We start from the raw sequence: 21788 nt of genomic DNA on the forward strand, positions 1-21788 counted from the left end.
ATTGTGTTTTTACACTAGTGTCTAGGCATCTGGGTTTGAGATTAATATAGGTCTAGGAGCCAATTTCTGAGTTTATTTTTGTTGGATTGGTGTTTTGTTCCTTGGTTTCTGTTTCTTCTTTGGTCTTCTGCTCTCTGGTTGTATTTCTGACAGTCAACATGGCCTCTGATCCAGCAGGAAGTCTGTAGATAGGTGACTAGACTTCTGATAGCTAGCCTGGTGTGGCCTTTAGTCAAAGGGATCTCTATTCTTCTGGCTGATGTTACCTTCACTTGAGCATTGGATATTTGCCCCTATAGGAGGTGGCAGGTGTGTATGTGCGTCCGTGTGTCTGCACGTGCATGTGTGACTTCAGTCTTTGGGTTCAGAACCCAGGGAGTGAAAGGGTTTAGATGACAGTTAGGCTCTTAACTGTTCTGGCTGGTGTGGCCTATACCTTAGTAGTAGATATCTGCCAGAGATGGACTAGGGTAGGGGCACAGCAGCAGCAGTAGGCTATAAAGTTGGAAAGGGGTGTCTGTGAAGTGAGTCTTTGAGATCCAAACCGAGGGAATAGAAGGGTTCCAAGTAAAGGTGGGACTCATACCTGTTTTGACTGGTGTGGCCTGAACTGCCAGCCATTGTTTGTTTTCTCCTTTTCATTCAGTCTAGGAAACCAGCCCATAGAATGGTACCACCCACATTTGTTGCTGGTTGATGGAGAGTCTTCTCAACTTAACCCGATCTACAACAAACAAACAAAAGACATTCCTAATATTTTAAGTGACCCTGGAGCTAATAAAGTTGACAATAATACCATTGACAGTCTACCCCTTGCCAATTTGACATCCAAATATATTACTTTAAGCCTTCCCATAGGCTTTTGGCAATCTGATAAGGCAGAATACATTTAGTCCAACTTCAAAAACATCCCCTAGTCTTTAACAGATAGATCTAAAGCTGTTCAAAGGAGTAAGTGCAGTCTTTTCTGAGACTCATGCAATCTCTTACTGTGAATGCCTATAAAGAACTTATGTATTTCCAATATACGGTGGCACATAGTAAACACTGCTGTAGTGTGTTCTGTTACTCTAGCCCATGTTGGAATGCCAAAAGTTTGTTGTTTTACTCTTTTTACTCTTTTGGCATTTTGGGGGCAGGGGATGGGATGCCACCTAGCTCTCAAATCACACTTGGAGTCTTATTCTTTCTTATGAATCTCCTGCCTTAGCTTGGCTTGTTTCTTGCCAGTTTTTCTTAAATTATCTGGTCTACCTTTTGCCTCTGGGCTTTTTCCTTTTCTTTCTTCTATATATCTTACTTGCACTTTTACTCTGTGGCTTGCTGTGTAGCTAGGTAACTGACCCCTGGCATCCTCCTCTCCTATTCTCTTGCTATTTCCCTTTCCTCAGATTTCTCCTTTTATTTATAGCCTGCCTGCCAGCCCCCCCCCCCCATCTTTTCTCCAGCCTCACTGTTGGCTCTTCAGCTCTTTATTAGACCATCACGTGTTTTAGACAGGCAAAGAATCACAGCTTCACAGAGTTAACAAATGCAGCATAAACAAAAGCAACACATCTTTACATCATTAAGCAAATGTACCAGAGCATAAACAAAAGTAAGACACCTTAAAATAGTGTTCTACAACAAAGTACTCCCTTTCCAAAAGGAGGGAACAGGAGCATACCAAAAGAAAGAGCCAACTCAAGCAAACCTGAACCAAGGGATGATACCAAATCCTGAAACTCGTGTCTTTTTCTGTTCTTAGAAACAATGCTGAACCTTTTAAAATAAAACCTTTTTCTATATTTATATTATTTGCTTAGAATGAAATCTCCAAGGTGCATTCTTTATTAAGAACTATTAATGCATACTGCCTCAAGTATTGAATTTTGTATTTTCCTTCCTCATGACTTATCCTTATCTCTTTCTATAACAATAGACTGGAATGATGTGAGAAAACATAAGTATGATCAGCTGTCAGAGTCTGCATCTCAGTATCAAGGTAAGAAAAAACTAGTTAGTATGAAAAATTGTATCCAATCTCTTGCCATAAAATAGTTATCCTTAAATGTCTGATTTACAATTAATTTACTGGTTAAATCAAAGGAATATATGATCATTTATAGAGGTGTTTGTCAAAAGCAATATATTTTCTTTTGATCTGGAAACCCAAATTCTGAGTATAAATAATCCCAAATTAGTGTTACTGCTCTAGGCACAGTTGCTCAGCCTCTGCATTTTTATTTTGTTTAGGCTCAGAAGGAAGACAAAATTGAATGCTGTCTTAGCTAGGGCAAAATTGAATTGCTGTGAGGAGACACCATGACCACAGCAACTCTTATAAAGAAAACATTTAATCGAGGGAGCTCACATACAGTTCATAGGTTCAGTCCATCATGATGGGAGATTAGTGACTTGCATGGTGCTGGAGAAATAGCTGAGTGTCTTACATCTGACCATCACACTGAGGGATGCTTGAGAAAAAAGAGACCTCAAAGTGCCACTTCCTTTGGGGGCCATTTTCTTTCAACCCCCCACAAATGCTCTACATACTTCTACTGTTATCAAGAGACTCTTTTAAAATGAGATGATTGTAGTAGATAAGTTTTCAAACCACTGTTTTGTGCCTGAACTTTACCTTTCTATCATTCTGTTAAAATCATCATGATGACCTATGGTTTAACATTTGTTTTCTTGAATAGGACCTGCTAACATCCTGGAGATAGGTAAGGTCTTTTCTTTTTCTGTTAAATAAGGGGACTGACTAGACCAGAGATTTGATTGTAAGCAGTTTTTAATCCACTAGGAAAAGAACTCCATATGTCTTTATTTCATAATCTAGGAAATCACTCTTTGCCTAATTAGTGTGTAATTACCTTAGATGGCCTATCAGGCCCTTCTTATCAGGAGGACATAGAGCAAGATAACAAAAGGGAAGAGGTGTGGTTAATCACCTAGAGTATAGGTTAAACAGGAAACTAACCAAACTGGAAGTAACTTCTTAATCTTCCAAGTCTTAGCTAAAACAAACCTGGCCATTGTTCATAATATGTTTAGCGGCATTTTTCTAAAAGAAATTATTCATAAGATAGGTTGAACCAAAATTAAACGTAAAGGTTTCTTTCATTTATAAACTACAGAAAAATGCAAACATACCTATTTAAGTAACAAGTCAAACTGATAGTACATTTGGTTTTCATCCTCCATAGTTTATTTTAGGAATAAGATTTGAGGAATAAAACTAATACTCATAGTTCTTAGTCAGTGGTTTCTGCATAAACTCCAGTCAGTTTCTTAGTGTCCTGTGATGCCTGTGTATTACATATTCACATACTCATACTTTTACCAAATTTTTCTCAAGTATTTTGATATCTTTTGTTACCATAATTCCATGTGTTCAACGATACTATAATCATTATCTACTTCTTTCCTCTTACCATTTCTTTCTATAAGCTATTTTCTGTCAATTCCAAAACAGAAAATAACAAAATAGAAAACTACAGAAGTCCAACAGAATTCCTGGGTTGCGGAGAGCTGGCTTTGCCATTTAGTTACTTTGTGATTCTGATCATTAATTTTATCATGACTTAAATGAGAATAATAATCTCATCCTGTTTACTTCACAGGGTTGGGAAGCTCACATAAAAACTAATGAATGTGAAAACACCATAAAGCTTGCATTTGCCTTAAAACTGGAGAATTGTAATGTTTTTCATTCTTCTTGGTAGCTGAGCTCACACTTTCAGTCCAGTCTGACCTCCTTTGAGGTGAAGCATTATGAATGTGAGCTGAACAAATGAATGAAGTGAAATGATGAAGGGCAAAGTACCTGGGACTTGGTAACAAACGATAGATATTCCTTAAGCAATAGTACTAATGTGTAAGCGGAAAACCATGGGCAGAGATTCAGACAGGCTTGGTTCAGTCCTATTCCCCACTCATCAGTTTTATAACTTCAACCAAATTAATCTTTCTGGCATAATTTCTCATCTTTAAAATGAACATGAAACTGAGATGCTGAGCTAATCTGACACAAACAGGCAAAGGGGGCATAGTTATAGCTGCTGCTGATGTTGGTCTTGTTGCTAATATGAATAATGATAACAACTGTAGCTCATGTGACAGCCTTGGGCATGTTATAAACAATATGTTTGTGGATAGGAAGTTTAGTTACTCATTTTACATGAAATATATCAGTTATCAAGAGAGTTCATAATTTGAAAGTACAATTTTCCTCATGAGAGTAATTGGTGGCACACACACACACACACACACACACACACACACACACACACACACACACATATATATTCTCTGATATACATTAAGGCTGCATGTTCAATTTTTCCTAATGAGAATTGAGAGTAGAAGACTCCTGGAGCCTTCATTCTGAACTAAATTAATCTGCTTTGGTGGTCTGGGGCTCTAAGTCAGTGATACAGTGTTTGCCTAGCATGTTCAAGGCCCTGGGTCTGATAATAATAGTAATAATCTTTTGTTTTTATGTAGCATTTCAAAATTTGGTATTTCAAATTGCCTATTGAATTCTTGAGTACCTTAGATTTTTAGGAATTTAATAGCCTTTTTAGGCAAATTGTATCATATTAGTAGACAGGTTTATATTGAGCCAAATATGTATTCTGCTAGCCACATCCTAACTTTTAGGGCCAACAGAAGAGGTTTAGCTCTCTGACTATTAGATGGCGCTTTCAGGGACGACCTTCTCACTGCTGCTTTGCCACTTCTATAGTGCAGCCACTGTCATCTCCCACCTAGGTTTTAGATTTGGCTCCCTAACTATTCTTCCAGCCTCCAGCCTTATTCCTCTCCAGTCCATTTTTAACACTGTGGTCAGAATGACTGCACCCTAAATTTATTAGTATTCTATTTCTCATAAACATGGTGAGTTGTAAACATGGTCCTTGTCTTGATGCTGTAGCAGAATACTTGACAACAGCAGCTTAAAGAAGAAAGAAGGGTTTCTTCAGTCTAAGACAATGCTCATGAGCAGGTCATGTAGAGAGTGGGGCAGCAGTGGTGTCAGGAGCTGAGACAACTAGCCATGTCCACAACCAGGAAGCAGAGGGAGATGAGTGCCTGTACTTGGCTAACTTTCTCCATCTTACTAGTCTGGAACCCATTGAATGGTGCCATTCACATTTAGTGTGGGTCTTTCCACCTCAATTATCCTAATCCAGATAAACCCTTGCAGACATGCCCAGAGGCCCAGAGATTTGTTTCTAAGGTGCTTCTAGGTCCTTTTGGGTTGACTATACTAACAGTGTGGTATAAAGGTTGCTTTGATACCCAGATACTTTTTCTGTCTACAACCTCTTTTAAAACTTTTCTCTGAAACAGTTTGCTTTCGCTTTGACTCCTGCTTATCTTATCCTTTTATACTTAGGAACCCGAATGTTATTGCCTCTGGGAAGCCTTCCACAAACCTTCTGCGTGCTCCTACAGCACCCTCCACCTCTCCAAGTGCAGCCCTCACCACACCATTCTGCCATGGATCATTTAGTTTCTGTCCCTCCCTAGACTGAAGCTCACGAGAACAAGGGCAATATTTTGATAATGGTTGTGTCTCCAGTACCCAGCACAATACTGTAAATAATTCTTGGAAGAATGGGTGAGGAAATGGCTCTGAGGTTTTGCTTTCTTACTCATGATTAATGCTAATGGATTGTTCCTTCAGTTGGTTCACAGGTGACATGGTTTTGGATCTCCTTACCACAAAGTCACCATTTCTATTCTTGTGTGCTGTATCTCTCTCAGAGTCAGGCCAAACTTAATGCCCACATGTGATGTTAATAGTCCAGGTAGAAGTAGGGCTTGTGTGCTTCTTCTTGCTTTCATTCACCCAAAACCTTTGATTGAGCCTATACTAAGCTTCAAGGCACTATAATTAAACAGCAAAGGTTGAAAAGAAATTAACAGTCTCTAGCTATGCAGAGTTTAAATAGCTTATCACAGTGATATGATGGGCCGAGTGTGAAAGGGTCTTAAAGGGGAGAGGAAAAAACAGAAAGCTTTGCAGAGAAAATAGTGTTTTTGTTGAGTGTCAATGGGAGGTTTGGGCAAAGGTACAGGCCAAACAAAATATCTAAAAGTTTGTTGGAGGAAATCCCATTTAGTGTGAGTGTCATGATTCTGGACCTGTAAAGCCTCCCCAGCCCAGGTCTTTTTCACTGCAGATTGCCTGCCTTAACTGTCCAGAAAGCCCTAAAAAGCCTCTGTTCCTCACTGCCTGAAAAGAACTATAATGTTGCTCTAGATACTTTATTACTAAAGTACCTAGGTGACTTCTCTCTCATTTTTTTCTCAGTAAAGAAACTATATAAAAATATTAGTATCATAGCTGAAACTGTTTGTTTGTGTTTTTTTATTTTGTTTGAGGTTTTTGTTGTTTTGGATGTTTGGTTTTTATTTTACCCAATCTTCTGCTCTAGTCTTCAGGGATTTGATGACTGTACATACTAAAACACTCATAATTCTGTGTGCATGAATTTTTTAAAACCTCAGAACAGATGGTTTAAATGTATATTAATGAATTTTTATTGCATTGATTCTGGGAGCTGAGCTTCCTCTTGAAACTTCCCTTTTTAGCAAGGGTATTTGATGAGCTCTTTGTGTTTTGCTAAGAGAATTCTTTGTGGTATAGAACACTATAGGACACTAATAATATAATTCAGTTCCTCTTATTTGTTTTCAGAAATTATCTTTTGACTTGATGTTTTATTTTTAAGTGATCCATTAAAATATAAAGCTAGTGATTTTAAAGGGTTCTAGATGACGTTTTAGAGGGCTATTTAACATTAAATATTTTAAAATAACTGGGCATTTTAAGCGCTATATATGCTACCATTTACTAATCATTTGAAAAATACCAAGAACACATAATGTGGAGGATATGAGTTATGAAAAGAACTCACTCAAACAAATTACTTAAATTGTTTATGAGACTACATGAAACAGTGTTCCTGATGCTGAGATAGACAGACTAATGAGAAGAAAAAATGTAATCCAGAAATAGATCTAAGAATTTATTTAAAAAAAATCAATGCAAGATCAAGGTGATTGCAAATCCATAGAGAGAAGATGCTTTATTCAATAGATGGTATTGGAGCACATTTATTGAAAAAAAAAAAGTGTAAAGAGAAAGCTAGATGTTTGCTTCTTTCATTTTATAAATTAAATTGCAGCTAGATCAGATGTTTACATGTAAAAAATGAAATAGAGACATTCTTGAAGAAAATATGGTTAATATTTTTATAATATCTAAGTGAGGAAAGTGTGTATGAAAATCAAGAAACCATAAACAGGGTGACAGAGAAACATGAGAGCTAACCCTACCAAATGAGACAAGCATCTTAATCATATACATGAAGGACTTATATGAATTTTCAAAGACCTTAGGATCTATAAGAATTGGAAGTTTATGTTAACTGAAAGATAGCAAAAATAAGAACTAGTTAATAAGCCTCTGAAAGTCTTCACCTTAATAGTGATCAAAGAATTGTCCATAACATATATTAGCAAGGTTTTTTGTTTTGTTTGTTTGTTTACTATTAGACTTAACAAATTTCCAAGCACTTGATAAACTAAGGTAGCACAATTGCTAGTTTGATGTCAGCCAAGTTCCAGGCCAGACTGGGCTTTATAAATGAAACCCTATATCAAAAAAAAATACCAAAATCTAGAAATTGTTAAAATATAACTTTTAACGAAAGCATGAAATACATACTTATATACTTTATTTTTCATTTCATTCACCTATTCTTTAAAATTTTCACACATGTATGCAGTGTGTTTTGGTCATACCTCCTCTTAATTCATGTACTTTTGATAGTAATAAAGATTGTCATATGTAGTGATGAGGCGAGCAGGCCTGCTTTTTGTCCCACCCGGCTTCTGCATGGCTAGCTTTACACCCAAAATAACAACACACAAACTGTATTTATTTAAACACTGCCTGGCCCATTATATCTAGCCTCTTCTTGGCTATCTCTCATATCTTGCTTTAACCCATATATAATTATGTGTGTAGCACCACGAAGTGGTGGCTTACCTGGAAGATTCTAACCTACGTCCATCTTGGGCCGGAGCTTCATGGCAACTGCCTGACTCTGCTTCTTTCTCCCAGCATTCTGTTCGGTCTACTCCACCTATCTAAATTCTGCCCTATCAAAAGGCCAAGGCAATTTCTTTATTAACAAATGAAAGTAACTCATAGACAGAAGACCCACCTACATCAGTCATATTCTTTCTAGAGGATATTTCAGCAATACAGATTATGTCAGAACCTAAAATATCCAGTTTGCTGACTTAAACTTACTTTAATTACAATATTATTGTGCAAGTTTAATATTTCTGCTTGTCTAGTGACTGAAAAGTGTCATGGTGTAGGAACTCTGCCTATCTTGGTCCACCATTAATACAGTTCTTTACACTTTGAAGGATATTATGCATTTATCAGATGAAGAATTTAGATAAAATTGTATTCATTATATAAATAATTATCTCCATCTTTCAGATGAGTAAACCAAGGCTTGGAAGGTTGAATTTGCCTAAGATACTTGCTATAAAAATAGACTTAAGCAACATGTTTTGATTTTTAGTATATCTTTAAAAAATACCAGTAGTCTACAGACACAGATTTAACTTGAAGCTACTGAGTGAAAACTTTTAAAGCTGATTCCATGAACTTTGAAGAACTGAGAACACTTAGGAATATGGTTTTGGAATCAGCAATTTAGACCTTGTGTTGTGAAACTACTGCTGGAGGGCCACGCTGAGCCTGCTATCTGCTTTTGTCAGTTTCCTAGAGCACAAGCTTTCTCTTCTCTTTTCACTTTTTACTGTCTGTACCCTCTAGTCCACTACCAGAAAGACTGAGTTTAACAGCTATGATATGGACTATGTGTCTTATAAAGCTTAATAGTTTTATTATCAAACTAACTCTTGATCCATACCTTGCTTTCTACTGTTTAATTTGTGATTATTTTAATACTTGCAGATTCAGAAGTCATATGATATCTGACTTTATGATAAACATGAAAGAATGTGTTTAAGTAATCTGATTGGTTTAATAAAAAACTATCTTATTTTTAAATTTACCTGATGAAGAAAAAAGGTATGGTTCAAATCAGTCATTATGATGTTTTGGACTGCTTTTCACATATTCTTTTTTAATCAGTAATAGGAGGTTTCCTACATCGTATATGCCTGAGGTTTCTGGCCTTTTTACCTTGTAACACACTTATAGCGCAGGAGTTGATTAACATGGTTGATATGCCTAATAGACAACTGTAATTGATGCTGCCATAATTCTTAAAATCGAAGTCTCTTGGGTACTTTTGATCAGAACTCAAGTTAATAAAAGAAATTACTCAGAATTGGCTAAGCTTTTAGACCTTGTTTTCTAGAATATTAGCTGTGAGTAATATGTACATTGTAAAATTATTTAAAGTTAAATAAAATTTAAAATTTATTTACTTACACTAGTCACATTTAAAAGTTTCAAAAGTTATATGTAAAAGTTATATGCTAGCCTATTGGATAACATGGATACACCATTCATTTCTGTCAGCACAGAAAAGTTAAACTGGATTTGCTGCTCTAGGGTCTCAGGCCAGTGAAAGCCAAGACTTAAAATTTTACTTAATCTTTCATTTGTAAAAATGTAATAATTTCAATGTTTTCTTTTTCTAATAGCAAATAATGATAACATTTATTCAGTCCTTGACTTAAGACTTTCTCAACTAATAGCAAGCAAATTCATTATTAAATTTTGATAACCTCTTTAAATCTTCACTCCAGGACATAACTCTCTCGTTTACTGTATGGACTGTCTGGTCATGTTATTTAATTATGGACTGGCTTTTGAAATACTTCAGAACTGATTGAGATTTCTGGCCGTACCTATTTGCTTAGTTAAGAATGGTGGGAAAGGAACCGATTTTAAAGCAGAAGCTATAAAGTCAGAATAGTGTAAAGTCTTGGCATCATATTTGTTGTGACTTAGATATCATTATTCAGTAATTCATTTTATTTCCAGCAGCTAGTGCTTTTTGCATTGCCCAAATGGGCCCTGTGCTGGTCCACTACAGAGGAAACTTCAAGAAATGCTGGTTTGCTACAGTGTTTTAGCTTGTGAGAGTCTCTGGGACCTTCCCTGCTCCATCATGGGGTCACCTCTAGGTGGGTATTAGGTGAAAACTGTAAATTGCTTTAATTTTGAAATAAAGAACTTGGTAATCTTTTGTGGGCTAATGATACTCGTATAAAACAGCATATGCCTTTCCATGTCGTCCTAGCCCCAGAACAGTGTCAGTGCCACCTTAAAGACTGCCCTTCTAGTTCATTGTTCTTTAGACTTTGACATACTTGAGGCAACATCAAGAGACTAAAAGATTTTGTAGACAACCCGGTTTGTTCTTCCTTGTCATCAGAATTGCTTTTCAAACCCTACTTTGAGCTAGACTATCACATACCCATCATTCTGTACCTCAGTACAACATTTTGTACCTGGAGTGGCGATTTAAAAGGTGAGGACTGAAGAATATTTATCTCACTCTTGTTGCTTTCCCTCCCCTGAAATCCGCTTGCCCATTTCTCTAGACAGTCTTTGCTTTATACTTCCTAAGTTGAGGTGTGGGATCAAACCATATTGGGTACTAAATCATGTTCCCTGACCGCAGTGCAGGGCCTCTCGAGTAGTCAGATTGTTCAAGAACAATTTCTCCACTACCTTCAGTCTTCTCCGCTTCCCATGGCTTCTTGGTATCTCTTTTAAATGCTAATATACTCTGTTCTAGAATTTTTAGTCAGTCTAGGGACTAACTTATAAAACAGCATTGGTCATCTTAAGACTATGATTTTTTTTCATAAGCTTCTATTTTTTTATTTGCTATTTTTTTTATTGATAAAAGAAGAATAAAGAAAAAAAAAACAAATTTCCACCTCCTCCCAGCCTCCCCTTTTTCTCCCCCTCCTCCCACTCTTCTCCCCCTCCTCCCACTCTTCTCCCCCTCCTCCCACCCCTCTCCCCTTCCCCCCATTCCTCTCCCCCTCCCTCTCCAGTCCAAAGAGCAGTCAGGGTTCCCTGCCCTGTGGTAAGTCCTAGGTCCTCCCCCCTCCGTCCATATCTAAGACTATGATTTTAAAACATTAGTTTAAAAAGGTTCATCCAGGGCACTCAGATTCTTCCCTCTAAGATTACCTTTGATCAAGAACAAACGGAAAAAAAAGTTAAAACCGTTCGACTAATTGCTTGATATTTAGTGTAGAGTACATCCTAAAAGCATTTTTTTTTTTTAGGAAGTTGACTGTGATAGAGATTTCTATTTCCTTTACAGGTCATTTTACCTGGGACAAATACCTAAAAGAAACATGTTCAGTCCCAGCGCCTGTCCATTGCTTCAAGCAGGTAATTGATTTTCAACATGGTTAGTAGGTGGGAGACAGTGTTTTCTGGTGCTTGAGTAATCAGAACATGAGGTAGGAGCCTTTGACTTCTTACCTGAGGACCCTAAGATAAAGTTGTATGAGAGGAGCTCAAGTAAAAGTTGGTCATTGAGTTTTAGCACCAGGCCTCCCCCAAACTTCATTCCACAGAACATCTTCTTTCCTCCAAGGTTATTCTGTTACTGGAGGGGGGGGGGTATTTTTTTTTCCTGGAGCTCTTAATGTAGAGAGATAGGAAAGAGAATTGTGGTTTTTAGATGGTTTTTGAATGTGGAGCCTTTTCCTGTGTTCAACACCTCTGTCACAATCTTACCTTTCTTTAATAACACTGAACCCAGTCTTACTGGGGGACATTTTTTGAGTCATTCATAGCTTCTTGCATAGAATTAAGTGTTCTAGACAATGTGTGGTGATGATTCCATGTCAATGTGTAGTAAGGTTGGTAACCTAAGCAGTTCACTGTTGCTAAATAGAGCAGGATGCTACAGGTTCTTTATATCACTCTTCCTTCGGTCCTCAGTTATTTCCTAATCAACATTTCACTTTAAGTTATATCTACTTTCTAAGTAAAAGTACATATTCTCTTTACTTGAAATATATTGTCTTAAGTTCATATGTTTACCTAAAACATTCTTAAGTCAAATATACTAAGCAATAGCTCTCGAATCACCAAGATCAGGGAACTAAACAGTGATCTGAGAAATAAGAAACAAATGAGTTAAGCCTGTGTGATTTGCAGCTTACCTCTTGGATCCAGATCATATTCCAAGGAAGGTTAACTTTAGGTTGAGCCATCAAATTCCCTAATTCAAGGACATGGAACTGAGAGTTCAGAAGCATTAAAGTAGCTAAAACTTACAGGTCACTGTGTCAGAGAAGATGGACATTTAACATAACAAAACCCAAAAGGTCTATAGAGGATCATCTTTATTTGGGAAAGTATTGCTGTTGAGTGACAGGAAACTACTTATGGCCAATAAAAATCCTTCTGAAAATATTAGAAGAGAGTTTGATACTAACACAAGACTGAGCACAGTTCCTGGAAAATCCCTTCATAAATTGAGAATTGGGAGAATACATTGGAAAGCCCTTTGGATAATGGGAAATAGTCCAGACATGCATTTAAAAAACTCATAAAGGTAATAATTGAAGGGATCAATCAAACTGTCCCCCAGGAAACTTCATCTAGAAACAAATCACAAGAAAATCTATAGAAATGCAAAAAATATCTTGTACCCAATGATAAAATAGGCAATACCTAACATCTAGTCAAAGATTGTAGGCATGCAAAGAGTGCAGTCAGTAGTAAGGAGAATAATCAATTGGTTCAAACTGACTTGGGACCTATGCAGCAGACAGAACAGAAGATATACACCTTAAACTATTAATTATTTGATATGTTCAAAATGTAAGCAGAGAAATGAAAGATGTCAAGACTCTCAACTCATAATATGCAAAATTAAAAATACACTGGTTAATATTAATGTTACAAGAAAATATTACCAAACTCTGGGACACAGAAACAGAAAGTATCCAGAGTGAATCAGTTCAGATACAAGTGAAAAGAGAACATCAAACCGTAGCTTCTGCTTACCAGATCAATGTGTAATTGGTGTTCCTGAAGAGAAGAAAGAAAGGAATAAGTGAGGTAATGATGACTAAGATATTACCATACATTTTTTTAGTGGCTATGATTTAAAAGATGACAGACACATTTAGTGGAGAAAAGATATGGAGCAAAAGGGACTCTTATTAGCTGCTAGCAGAAATAAACAATGTCTTATCCTTGGCAGAAAAACATCATAATACTGAAGGAAAAAGAACTGTTAGACTAGAATAATATAATCCTAGAAAATGTGCCTCGGTATTAAATTAGCATTCTAGTCAATTATTTAAAATAATACAACAATATATAACAGAAGTGAAACTCTGACTTAAAATAGCAGGTGAAGGGGCAAGGTGAACTTATAAATGTCCAAAACTTACATATAGAAAATTATCAGGCCAAAAATGCTCTATAAAATTAAAAATCATAAAAGGAGGGGCTGAGGAGATGGCTTAGTCAATAAAATATTTGTTGCTCAAGTACAAGGATCAAACTTTGGATCCCTAGCACCCAAGCACAACAGCCCATGCTATGCCCTAGGCTCCAGGTTCAGTGAAAGACTGTCTCAAAACTTAAGGTGGAGAGTGTCAGACGAAGACACCTGATATCATCCTCTGACTTCCACATGCATGCATATAGGCAAGCACACACCCATTCAATACTAACGAGCAGTTGAAGACAGCTCACACTGACCTCTGGTCATACACATGCACAAACATGAAAACAAACAAAAACACACAAAAAAGGAAAATTTCAGAATTATAAACTTCTGTTCCTCAAAAGATACTTGTGAGGGCTGCTGTCTAATTTTTGCAAGATATTTGGTTTGATGAAATTACCTTGTTTGTTCTCTCAATTGGACAACTCCAGGCTTCTCTGCCAGATGTTTTCCCCCTGGTTTGATGACATTTTGCTATATATTGGCATCTTCTATTTGCTACTTGTCTCTTATTCACTTCTTTTGCTTGATGCTTTTGAATAAACTCACTCATCCAAAACTTAAAAAAAAAGAAAAGAAAAGAAAAGAAAAGAAAGAAAGAAAGAAAGAAAGAAAGAAAGAAAGAAAGAAAGAAAAGGTGACTCAACAGTTAAGAGCACTAACTGTTCTTTCAGAGGACCTGAGTTCAGTTCCAGCATTCCAATCAGGTAACATAACCATCTGTAACTTCAGCTCCAAGGGATCTAAAACCTCTGGACCTGCAGGCACCTGCACTCATGTACACATATCTACATGCAGAAATACACATAATTAAAAATAATATCTTGAAAGGAAACCTATTGTCTGAATTAGAACTGCTTTGGATTCAGAAACTCTGTATATCCTAATTCTGGGGACTGGTAGACATTCTACTGTACAGGCTCAGTGCATTTTGCATTGTCAGACATGGCTAGTTAGACTGATTCTGAGACAAATCACCTACATAGCTGAGCATCAGATGTTATAACAGGGAGGAAAGTGGAGGCTACCACTTGCAAAAACGTGAGATTAATACTACCTTCTGAAACTGGAAATGTGGCATATGACATGTTTCACATGGGTATCAGGATTGAAATAGTTGTACATGTTGTTCCTGACACTTCTTTCCCACCACTACCCACAGTAACTTGTTGCTATAACTTAGAAAAACAATTAATGGGTCTCTACTACTCCCCTGCCACAGAGATGTGCTGGAAATATTTGAGCATCCCCATGGTCCCAGCTGTACTCCTGCCTCAAGGTACAATGCCTATCAAAGTCCAAGGAAACTATAGCCAATATCAGCCACATTCTGCCCTCCCTTCTGTTAGCACCTCTCTGGGAGGAATTTGCCAGATTTCAGTCATGATCCATCCCCACTGTATCCTTCTTAGGCACTGTATCTGAAAAACTGGGGGAGGTCCCCATACATCTTCAGGTCTGAAGTAACACTCTAGGGCAGGCATTCTCACCACAGAACAACCAACGTTCCCTACATCTCACTGATCATTACATTGATCACTCTGTATTACCACACCCTCCTTTTAAGTCAGGGTATGAGTGCCACAGACAGAGATTCCTGTTACACCCTCTCTGTTTAGTACTGGACCCATGCCAATATCAAATCAGAGGACAAATACCTCAGGGTCCTCATTACTGGAACAGCAAATGCCAGAGGGTTCAAGTAATAAAATGAATACCATCATTGCCTAAGGAAACAAATCACCTTGTAGGAGTCACAAGTTTCATTATAGGAGTAGGCACAGAGTATAACCACACATACTGCTTTCTATATCACATTTGCTTGAACTGCTTGAGTATCTCCAGTCTTGTTTGTATCACCCAGAGAGATAGTAGTTCTCTCTGATTCTGATATAATACAGATATAACTGGTATTAACACACTGTATCCAAACTCACTGATCATAAACAAATGTGCTTCAGAGAGATTACACTATGGTGTTCAACTGGAAATTGCATTGGCATTGAATATCAATAAGTCAATGAACAAGGTACATCTTCGGAAAACGTTAAGTCCATTCCATAAAAGTGATAAGGGTATCCACTCTACCAGATATGTAAGCTTTAATATAGGAATACAAGAACTGTGAAAAACAAGTTAATACAACATCTCCTAAAGTCCATTCATAACACTCTAGTAGGATATTCCAAAGAGATCAAAGTAGATGAAATAGCTGTTAGAAAATTCAAAAGAATTATTTCTAAAAATCTCAAGAATATTAGACAAGCAGTTAAGTGAAATTAGTAAGACAATGCTGAATGAGGAATTTAGCAGAGAGATGGGGATTTCAAAAAAGAATAAGTCAGAATCTTGAAAATGAAAAGTTCTATAAATCAGTTTAAAAAAATTAAGGCCTGTGGATAAGAGCACATGTATGAGGACCCGAGTACTCAAAAGTTGTGCATGACCACCAACATGTAACCTCTGCATTGTGGATCTCTGTGTCTCTCTGGCTGCCAACCTAGCCTCAGCTTCAGTAAGAGACTCTGTCTCAAAAAAAATAAGTTGGAAAATGACACAGCAGGACACCTACTGGCCTCTTCTGGCTTCTGTATGAATGTGTACTTATGCGTGTGCACCTGCACCACAGGCATACCTGTACATGTAGATCTACAAGAAATAGTAATATTGAAAGATTGAATCAGTGATAAAGAGTCTTACTAAAAAGATCCTGGGTCCAGATTGTTACATTGCTGTTATCTCTTTGCTTCTTTTTCTCTTGCTTTCTTTGTGTGTGTGTGTGTGTGTGTGTGTGTGTGTGTGTGTGTGTGTGTGTGTGTGCGCGCGCGCATGTGCGTGTGTATGGGGAGGAGGTGGAGATGGTCTTATATATTCCAGTCTAGTCTCAAACACCCTGTATAGCTGGGGATGACCTTGAACTTTTGATCTGCTTGCATTCACATGCCAGTTTATGCAGAATTGGGGATTGAACCCCAGGACTTTGTACTCAGCAGGCAGGCACCCTATCAGCTGAACCACATCCCAAGCTCCTGAGTTTATCCAAACTTCTAAAGAACCAGTACTAATGCTTCTCAAATCATAGAAGAAGACAAGAATCATTGTATGTAGGAGTGCATAGGTATATGTGGATGTGACTACACAGAGGAACAAGGGTGAGATGGGAAGAAGAGCAAAAGCATACTGTGAAAAAGTTATAGTGTTTTCTAGCACCTATGTGCTGATCATTAAAACGTTATGTGCTGATCGTTAAAACGTAGAAAACAACTGAAAGTTGGGAGGAGACCCTTCTCAACTTATTCTGTTCAGTCTGAAATATCTGTTACTAAAGTCTGACAGCATAACAACAAGAGAAAACTACAGAGCAATAATCCTACTGGGCAAAAAAGGGAATATCCTCAAGAACATGCTTGCAAATTAAAATCAAGAGTTTATCAGAAAGATCATACATTATTGTCAGGTTGGTTTCATTCCAGGGATACAAGAATGTTTCAGAATATATAAATCAGCTACATATTACATAATGTATACATAATACCTTGCATAAATTGAATGAATTATAGAAATCATGATTGCCTCAATAGATACAGAAACAGTAGTGATAACATTTATTCATAGTAAAATTCCTGAATGTATTAGGTATAGAAAAATTGTGCCTTAACATAATAAAGCCTGTATATGACAGACATTTAGGCAGCATCCTACTGAATGAGGAAAACTGAAAACATATTGTCCCAGGTAAGAATTGAAATATCCTGCTGTTGTGGTTAGTATAGCTCTTAGTGTGTCTTGAAATTTTGTATTGTCACAGTTTTTATTTAGTATAATATTAGAAATTTTAACTAGATCAAATTTTAACTAGAACAGTTTGGCAAGAGAAAGAAAGAAAAGCCAAATTATCACTCTTTAAAAATGATGTAATTCTGCCAGTGGTGAAGGGACAGAGGCACTACACTGTTCCTCTTAGCAGCATGAGGAGGTCTCCTAGTCCTTTAAGGACCTTGACTCAAGACAAACTGATTCCTGGCTTTGATGTAGTAAATAAGAATTAAGTATTATTAAACAGGTGTGTATTTTTATTACTAAATGTAGTTTAATCTAGTCTTAATGTATGAGAGAGACAAACTGAAGTGTGGCTATGAACCTCCTAAGGAAAAATTATAATTAATTTTATTAATATCAGTCATGTGTAATATTCAAAGAAAAAACAATGCAAATAATCCATCAATGATAAGTAAGCAAAATGGAGTGCATCCATACAAGGCTAACTAATAGTGTCTGAGGTCTCTGCAGAGAGGGAAATGGAAGATAACTCCTAACAATGATAGAATTTCTTTAAGGATGATGATGAAATGGATAGATATGGTATTTAGTCAACTATGAATATGCTAAAAAGTTTTGGTGTATCAGTTACACACAAACATACCCACATCAGCCAGCCATTCTACTGTTAGAAATTTATGCAAGAGAAAAGAAAATGACCCTCCATCTATGGGTCTTTGGCTTCCATATCTGTAGATTTAGTCAACAGCAGACCAGAAATGTTTAGGAAAAGCCAGGTGTGGTGATGCACATCTCTAGTCTCAACACTTGGGGGACTGAGTGGCAAGACCGCGGTATTAGAAGCCCAACTGAACAACATGGTGAGATCTAGGTACAGCTGGAGGTATGGTTGAAACACCTACCTCAAAAAAAAAATGGGTAGGTAGGTAAAAGGGTTCCTGTTCTAACATATATAGAGGGTATTTTCCAATGTACTATTGTATATTTCATACAAATATTTGTTTGTGCATGTATATAGCATGTTTATAAAAGCCAAAAGCTAGATTTGAACCAAATGGCCTACTATTCAGCAACAAAGAGAAATGCGTATCAGATCCAGGGATATTAAGTTGAAATCAGAAGTGTTTTAGATTTCAGATTTTGGAATATTTTCCTATATAGTAAACTATCTTGTGGATATGACCCATCTAAGCATGCAATTTATTATTGTTTCTTACATGCCTTATGCCCATGGTCTGAAGGTAATTATATAATATTTTTAATGATATTTTTACTTCAACACATCATATAATGCCAAATACAGAATTTTCTTGTACCAGCATGTCAGTAACAAAGCTTCTCATTTTGAATTTCATAATTTCAGATGAGATATACTCCAACTGTACCGATAAGGTCAACAATATTGAGAATATCATAATATTTACACTGACTAAAAAATCTAGACAATAAAAAACAGTACTCCTCCATGATTCTAAGACTAGAAGGAGAGGGGCTGGAGAAGGAAATTACAGAGAAGCATGTGAGGACTTGAGGCTGATGGCATGGTCATTGTTTTGATCATAATGGTGCTTTCAAAGGTAGAGTATATATAATGGCATATGTCAAGACTTACCAAAGTGTACAGTTTACTGTATGTCAGTGATAGTTGACGTATGAATTAACATTAAAATAAGAACGTCAACCCCTAGTAGTCTGTGAGTTAGCTGTAGAAGAGCAAATGAGCAGCGGACATCATCATACACTCCTACCCTGTCTTGTACTGGTCTGAGTCAGCATTTCTACTTCAGAGGAAAGGAACCTTTCCTTCCTTTTACTTTCTAATGCTTCATTTGCATAACATCTTTCCTAAAGGTTAGGGAATACGCCAGATTGGTTATCCTTGGCCATCTATAACCAATTTGAATCCAGTCCATACATTTTCAAATCTCACCTCTTTCATATTTCTACTGAAATGCAGTTTATACTTAGTCTGTCTAATTTGCTTGGGTTGTTCTTCTCAGTCCTACACACCTCCAAGCAATGAGTTCAAGATCAGCATGAAACTGGAAGCCCAGGACCCCAGGAACACCACATCCACCTGTATTGCCACAGTAGTTGGACTGACAGGTGCCCGACTGCGCCTGCGCCTTGATGGCAGTGACAACAAGAATGACTTCTGGAGACTGGTTGACTCCTCTGAGATACAGCCAGTTGGAAACTGCGAGAAGAATGGTGGCATGCTGCAGCCCCCACTAGGTGAGTAGCTATATACCCTGTTCTCCCTGGCTTTCAAAAATTATACATCCTGTTGTGGGGAAGCCCAGGAACACATGACTGCCCTTTGTTTTTCAGAGTAGTTTCCCTAAAAGACCTACCTAATATAAAGTAAGTTATCTTTACATTAGTATAGGGTGTCTGGTCCTCACACACTCTATTTTAACCTAACAAGAAACCGTACTCTTCCTCAACTGTTTCACTTATGTTTTCTTTTATGTATCCTCCCCCAGTTCTTCTTTCCCAGTGCTTACCTGGTCCTTGGAATTTTCTTATTAAGAATTTGTTATTAAAGAAATCTATTCTTTTAGTTAAACTAATAATCACACTCCTTTTTTAGATCATCCTCCTCCTTTTTTTTCTGCTTCAATACCTGAGGAAATCAGGCCATCTCATCAGTTACTGACAGTTACTATTGATTGCAGTGAGTGTTAAGTTATGGTTTCAGGGCCATGTTCCCTTCAAGATGCTAAACTATGTTAATTGAGCTTCAGGGATATGTATCATTTGAAAGAGTTTAATGTTGAAATAAGGGCGGCACCCCGGCCGCCCACATGGCTGGCTCTAGCTTATGCCCCGAAATAATTACACGGACACTGTATTCTTTTAAACACTGCTTGGCCCTTTAGCTTTAGTCCTTACTGGCTAATTCTGATCAACCCATCTCTAATAATCTGTGAGCACCGATCTTACCGGGAAGATTCTAGGTCGGAGCTTCATCGCGTGTGTCTGCCCGGGAGCGGGGCATGGCGTCTCTCTGAGGTGTCTGCTCCCGAGAGGAGAGCTGTGGAGTCTGAGCTCACTTCCTCTTCCTCCCAGCGTTCTGTTCTGTTTACTCCTCCCACCTATCCTCTAACCAATGAGGGCCAAGCAGTTTCTTTTATTTAACCAATGACCTTCCTCCATCAGTTTAACATTTTTTTCCATATAAAAATTATGTGGGAAAATTTCAAATATATAGAAAAGTAAACAACACAGTTATGGCAGTCTGTCATCTATTGTTATAATTATCATCGTGTACTCAATTTTATTTTATATGTACTTGATTGTGTCTGTCTTAAAATACAAATATAGTACCACTTTATTATGAAATAGAATGTGTCCCAGGATGGCCTCAAATTCATGATCTTCCTGCCTCCGCCTCCTTCAGCAAATTCTACAAATGTGCCTCAACTTAATGTGCATGAGAAATCAACTCCTTTGGGAGGAGTAGATGGGGGGTGGGCTGGGAGAGGCAGCAAGGAAGGGCAGGAGGAGGGGTGGGAGAGAAAGAACTGTGATTGGAATGTAAAATGAAATTTTTAAATTAATTAATTAATTAAAAAAAGAAAAGAACTATATTTTTTATTATACATACCAACCCAAGTTCCTATTTCCTCTCCTCCTCTCATCCTTCTACATACCTCCCAACCCCACCCTCATCCACTCCTTAGAGAAGGTAAGAGACATTACTTTGGGGAAGGTCCAAGGCCCCCATACAATATATAGGCTGAGCAAGGTATCCCTCCAAAGAGAATAAGACTCCCCAAAAGCCAGTACAATCAGTAGGGATAAATCCTGGTGCCACTGCCAGTGACCCCTCAGTCTGCCCCAGCCATGCAACTGTCAGCCACATTCAGAGGGACTAGTTTGGTCCTATGCTTGTTCCTTCCCAGTCTGGCTAGAGTTGGTGAGCTCCCATTAGGGTCAGGTAAACCGTTTCAGTGGGTGTACCCATCATGGTCTTGACCTCCTTGCTCACACTCTCATTGCTCCCACTCTTCAACTGGACTTTGGGAGCTCAGTCCAGTGCTCCGATGTGGGTCTCTGCCCCTGTTTCCATCAGTTGCTAGATGAAGGTTCTATGGTGATATTTAAGATAGCCATCAGTCTGACCACAGGGCAAGGCCAGTTCGGGCACCCTCTCCTCTACTTCTTAGGGTCTTAGCTGGGGTGGATTCACCTGTTACCTGCAGTGAATGATGTTCTATTTTGTGCCACTAGAGGGTGCAAAATATGATTGGAATAATGCTCTGTTGATCCACATTTAAATCCACAGCTTGGTAGTTCACTGGACAGCTTATTCAGTGATTCTCACAACCCCAGGAACACCCAGAAACTCTTCAGAACAGCTTCTTTTTGAAGATTTTAAAACAATCCTAGCAAGTGAGCACAGAGCACATGTAAGACTGCGCCAGGACTGATTTAAGATTGTGTGGCCAAGGATAATTTACTTTACCTTGCTTTTAACCTTGAGTTTCAGTTGAGCTTCACCTGAAACAT

The 21788-nt window shown here is 37.7% G+C and overlaps 1 protein-coding gene across 7 annotated transcripts in view; it reads left to right on the forward strand.

Annotated features, from left to right (window-relative positions):
• Scmh1 (Scm polycomb group protein homolog 1) overlaps nucleotides 1–21788 on the forward strand; it is a 128829-nt gene that overhangs the window by 43631 nt on the left and 63410 nt on the right. For 2 of the 7 annotated variants that reach the window (XM_075944740.1, XM_075944745.1), the window contains exons 3-7: nucleotides 1922–1984; nucleotides 2685–2708; nucleotides 10040–10182; nucleotides 11340–11410; nucleotides 19274–19508. In XM_075944740.1, the coding sequence (XP_075800855.1) occupies nucleotides 10107–10182; nucleotides 11340–11410; nucleotides 19274–19508 (382 nt within the window). In that variant the 5' untranslated portion in view covers nucleotides 1922–1984; nucleotides 2685–2708; nucleotides 10040–10106. Of the gene's footprint in view, nucleotides 1–1921; nucleotides 1985–2684; nucleotides 2709–5475; nucleotides 5612–10039; nucleotides 10183–11339; nucleotides 11411–18381; nucleotides 18515–19273; nucleotides 19509–21788 lie in introns of those variants that run through there. The other 5 variants (XM_075944741.1, XM_075944743.1, XM_075944742.1 and 2 more) reach the window with 5 other exon arrangements.

This window comes from Microtus pennsylvanicus, chromosome 13, assembly GCF_037038515.1.
Source record: "Microtus pennsylvanicus isolate mMicPen1 chromosome 13, mMicPen1.hap1, whole genome shotgun sequence".
In the NCBI taxonomy this organism is placed as follows: domain Eukaryota; kingdom Metazoa; phylum Chordata; class Mammalia; order Rodentia; family Cricetidae; genus Microtus; species Microtus pennsylvanicus.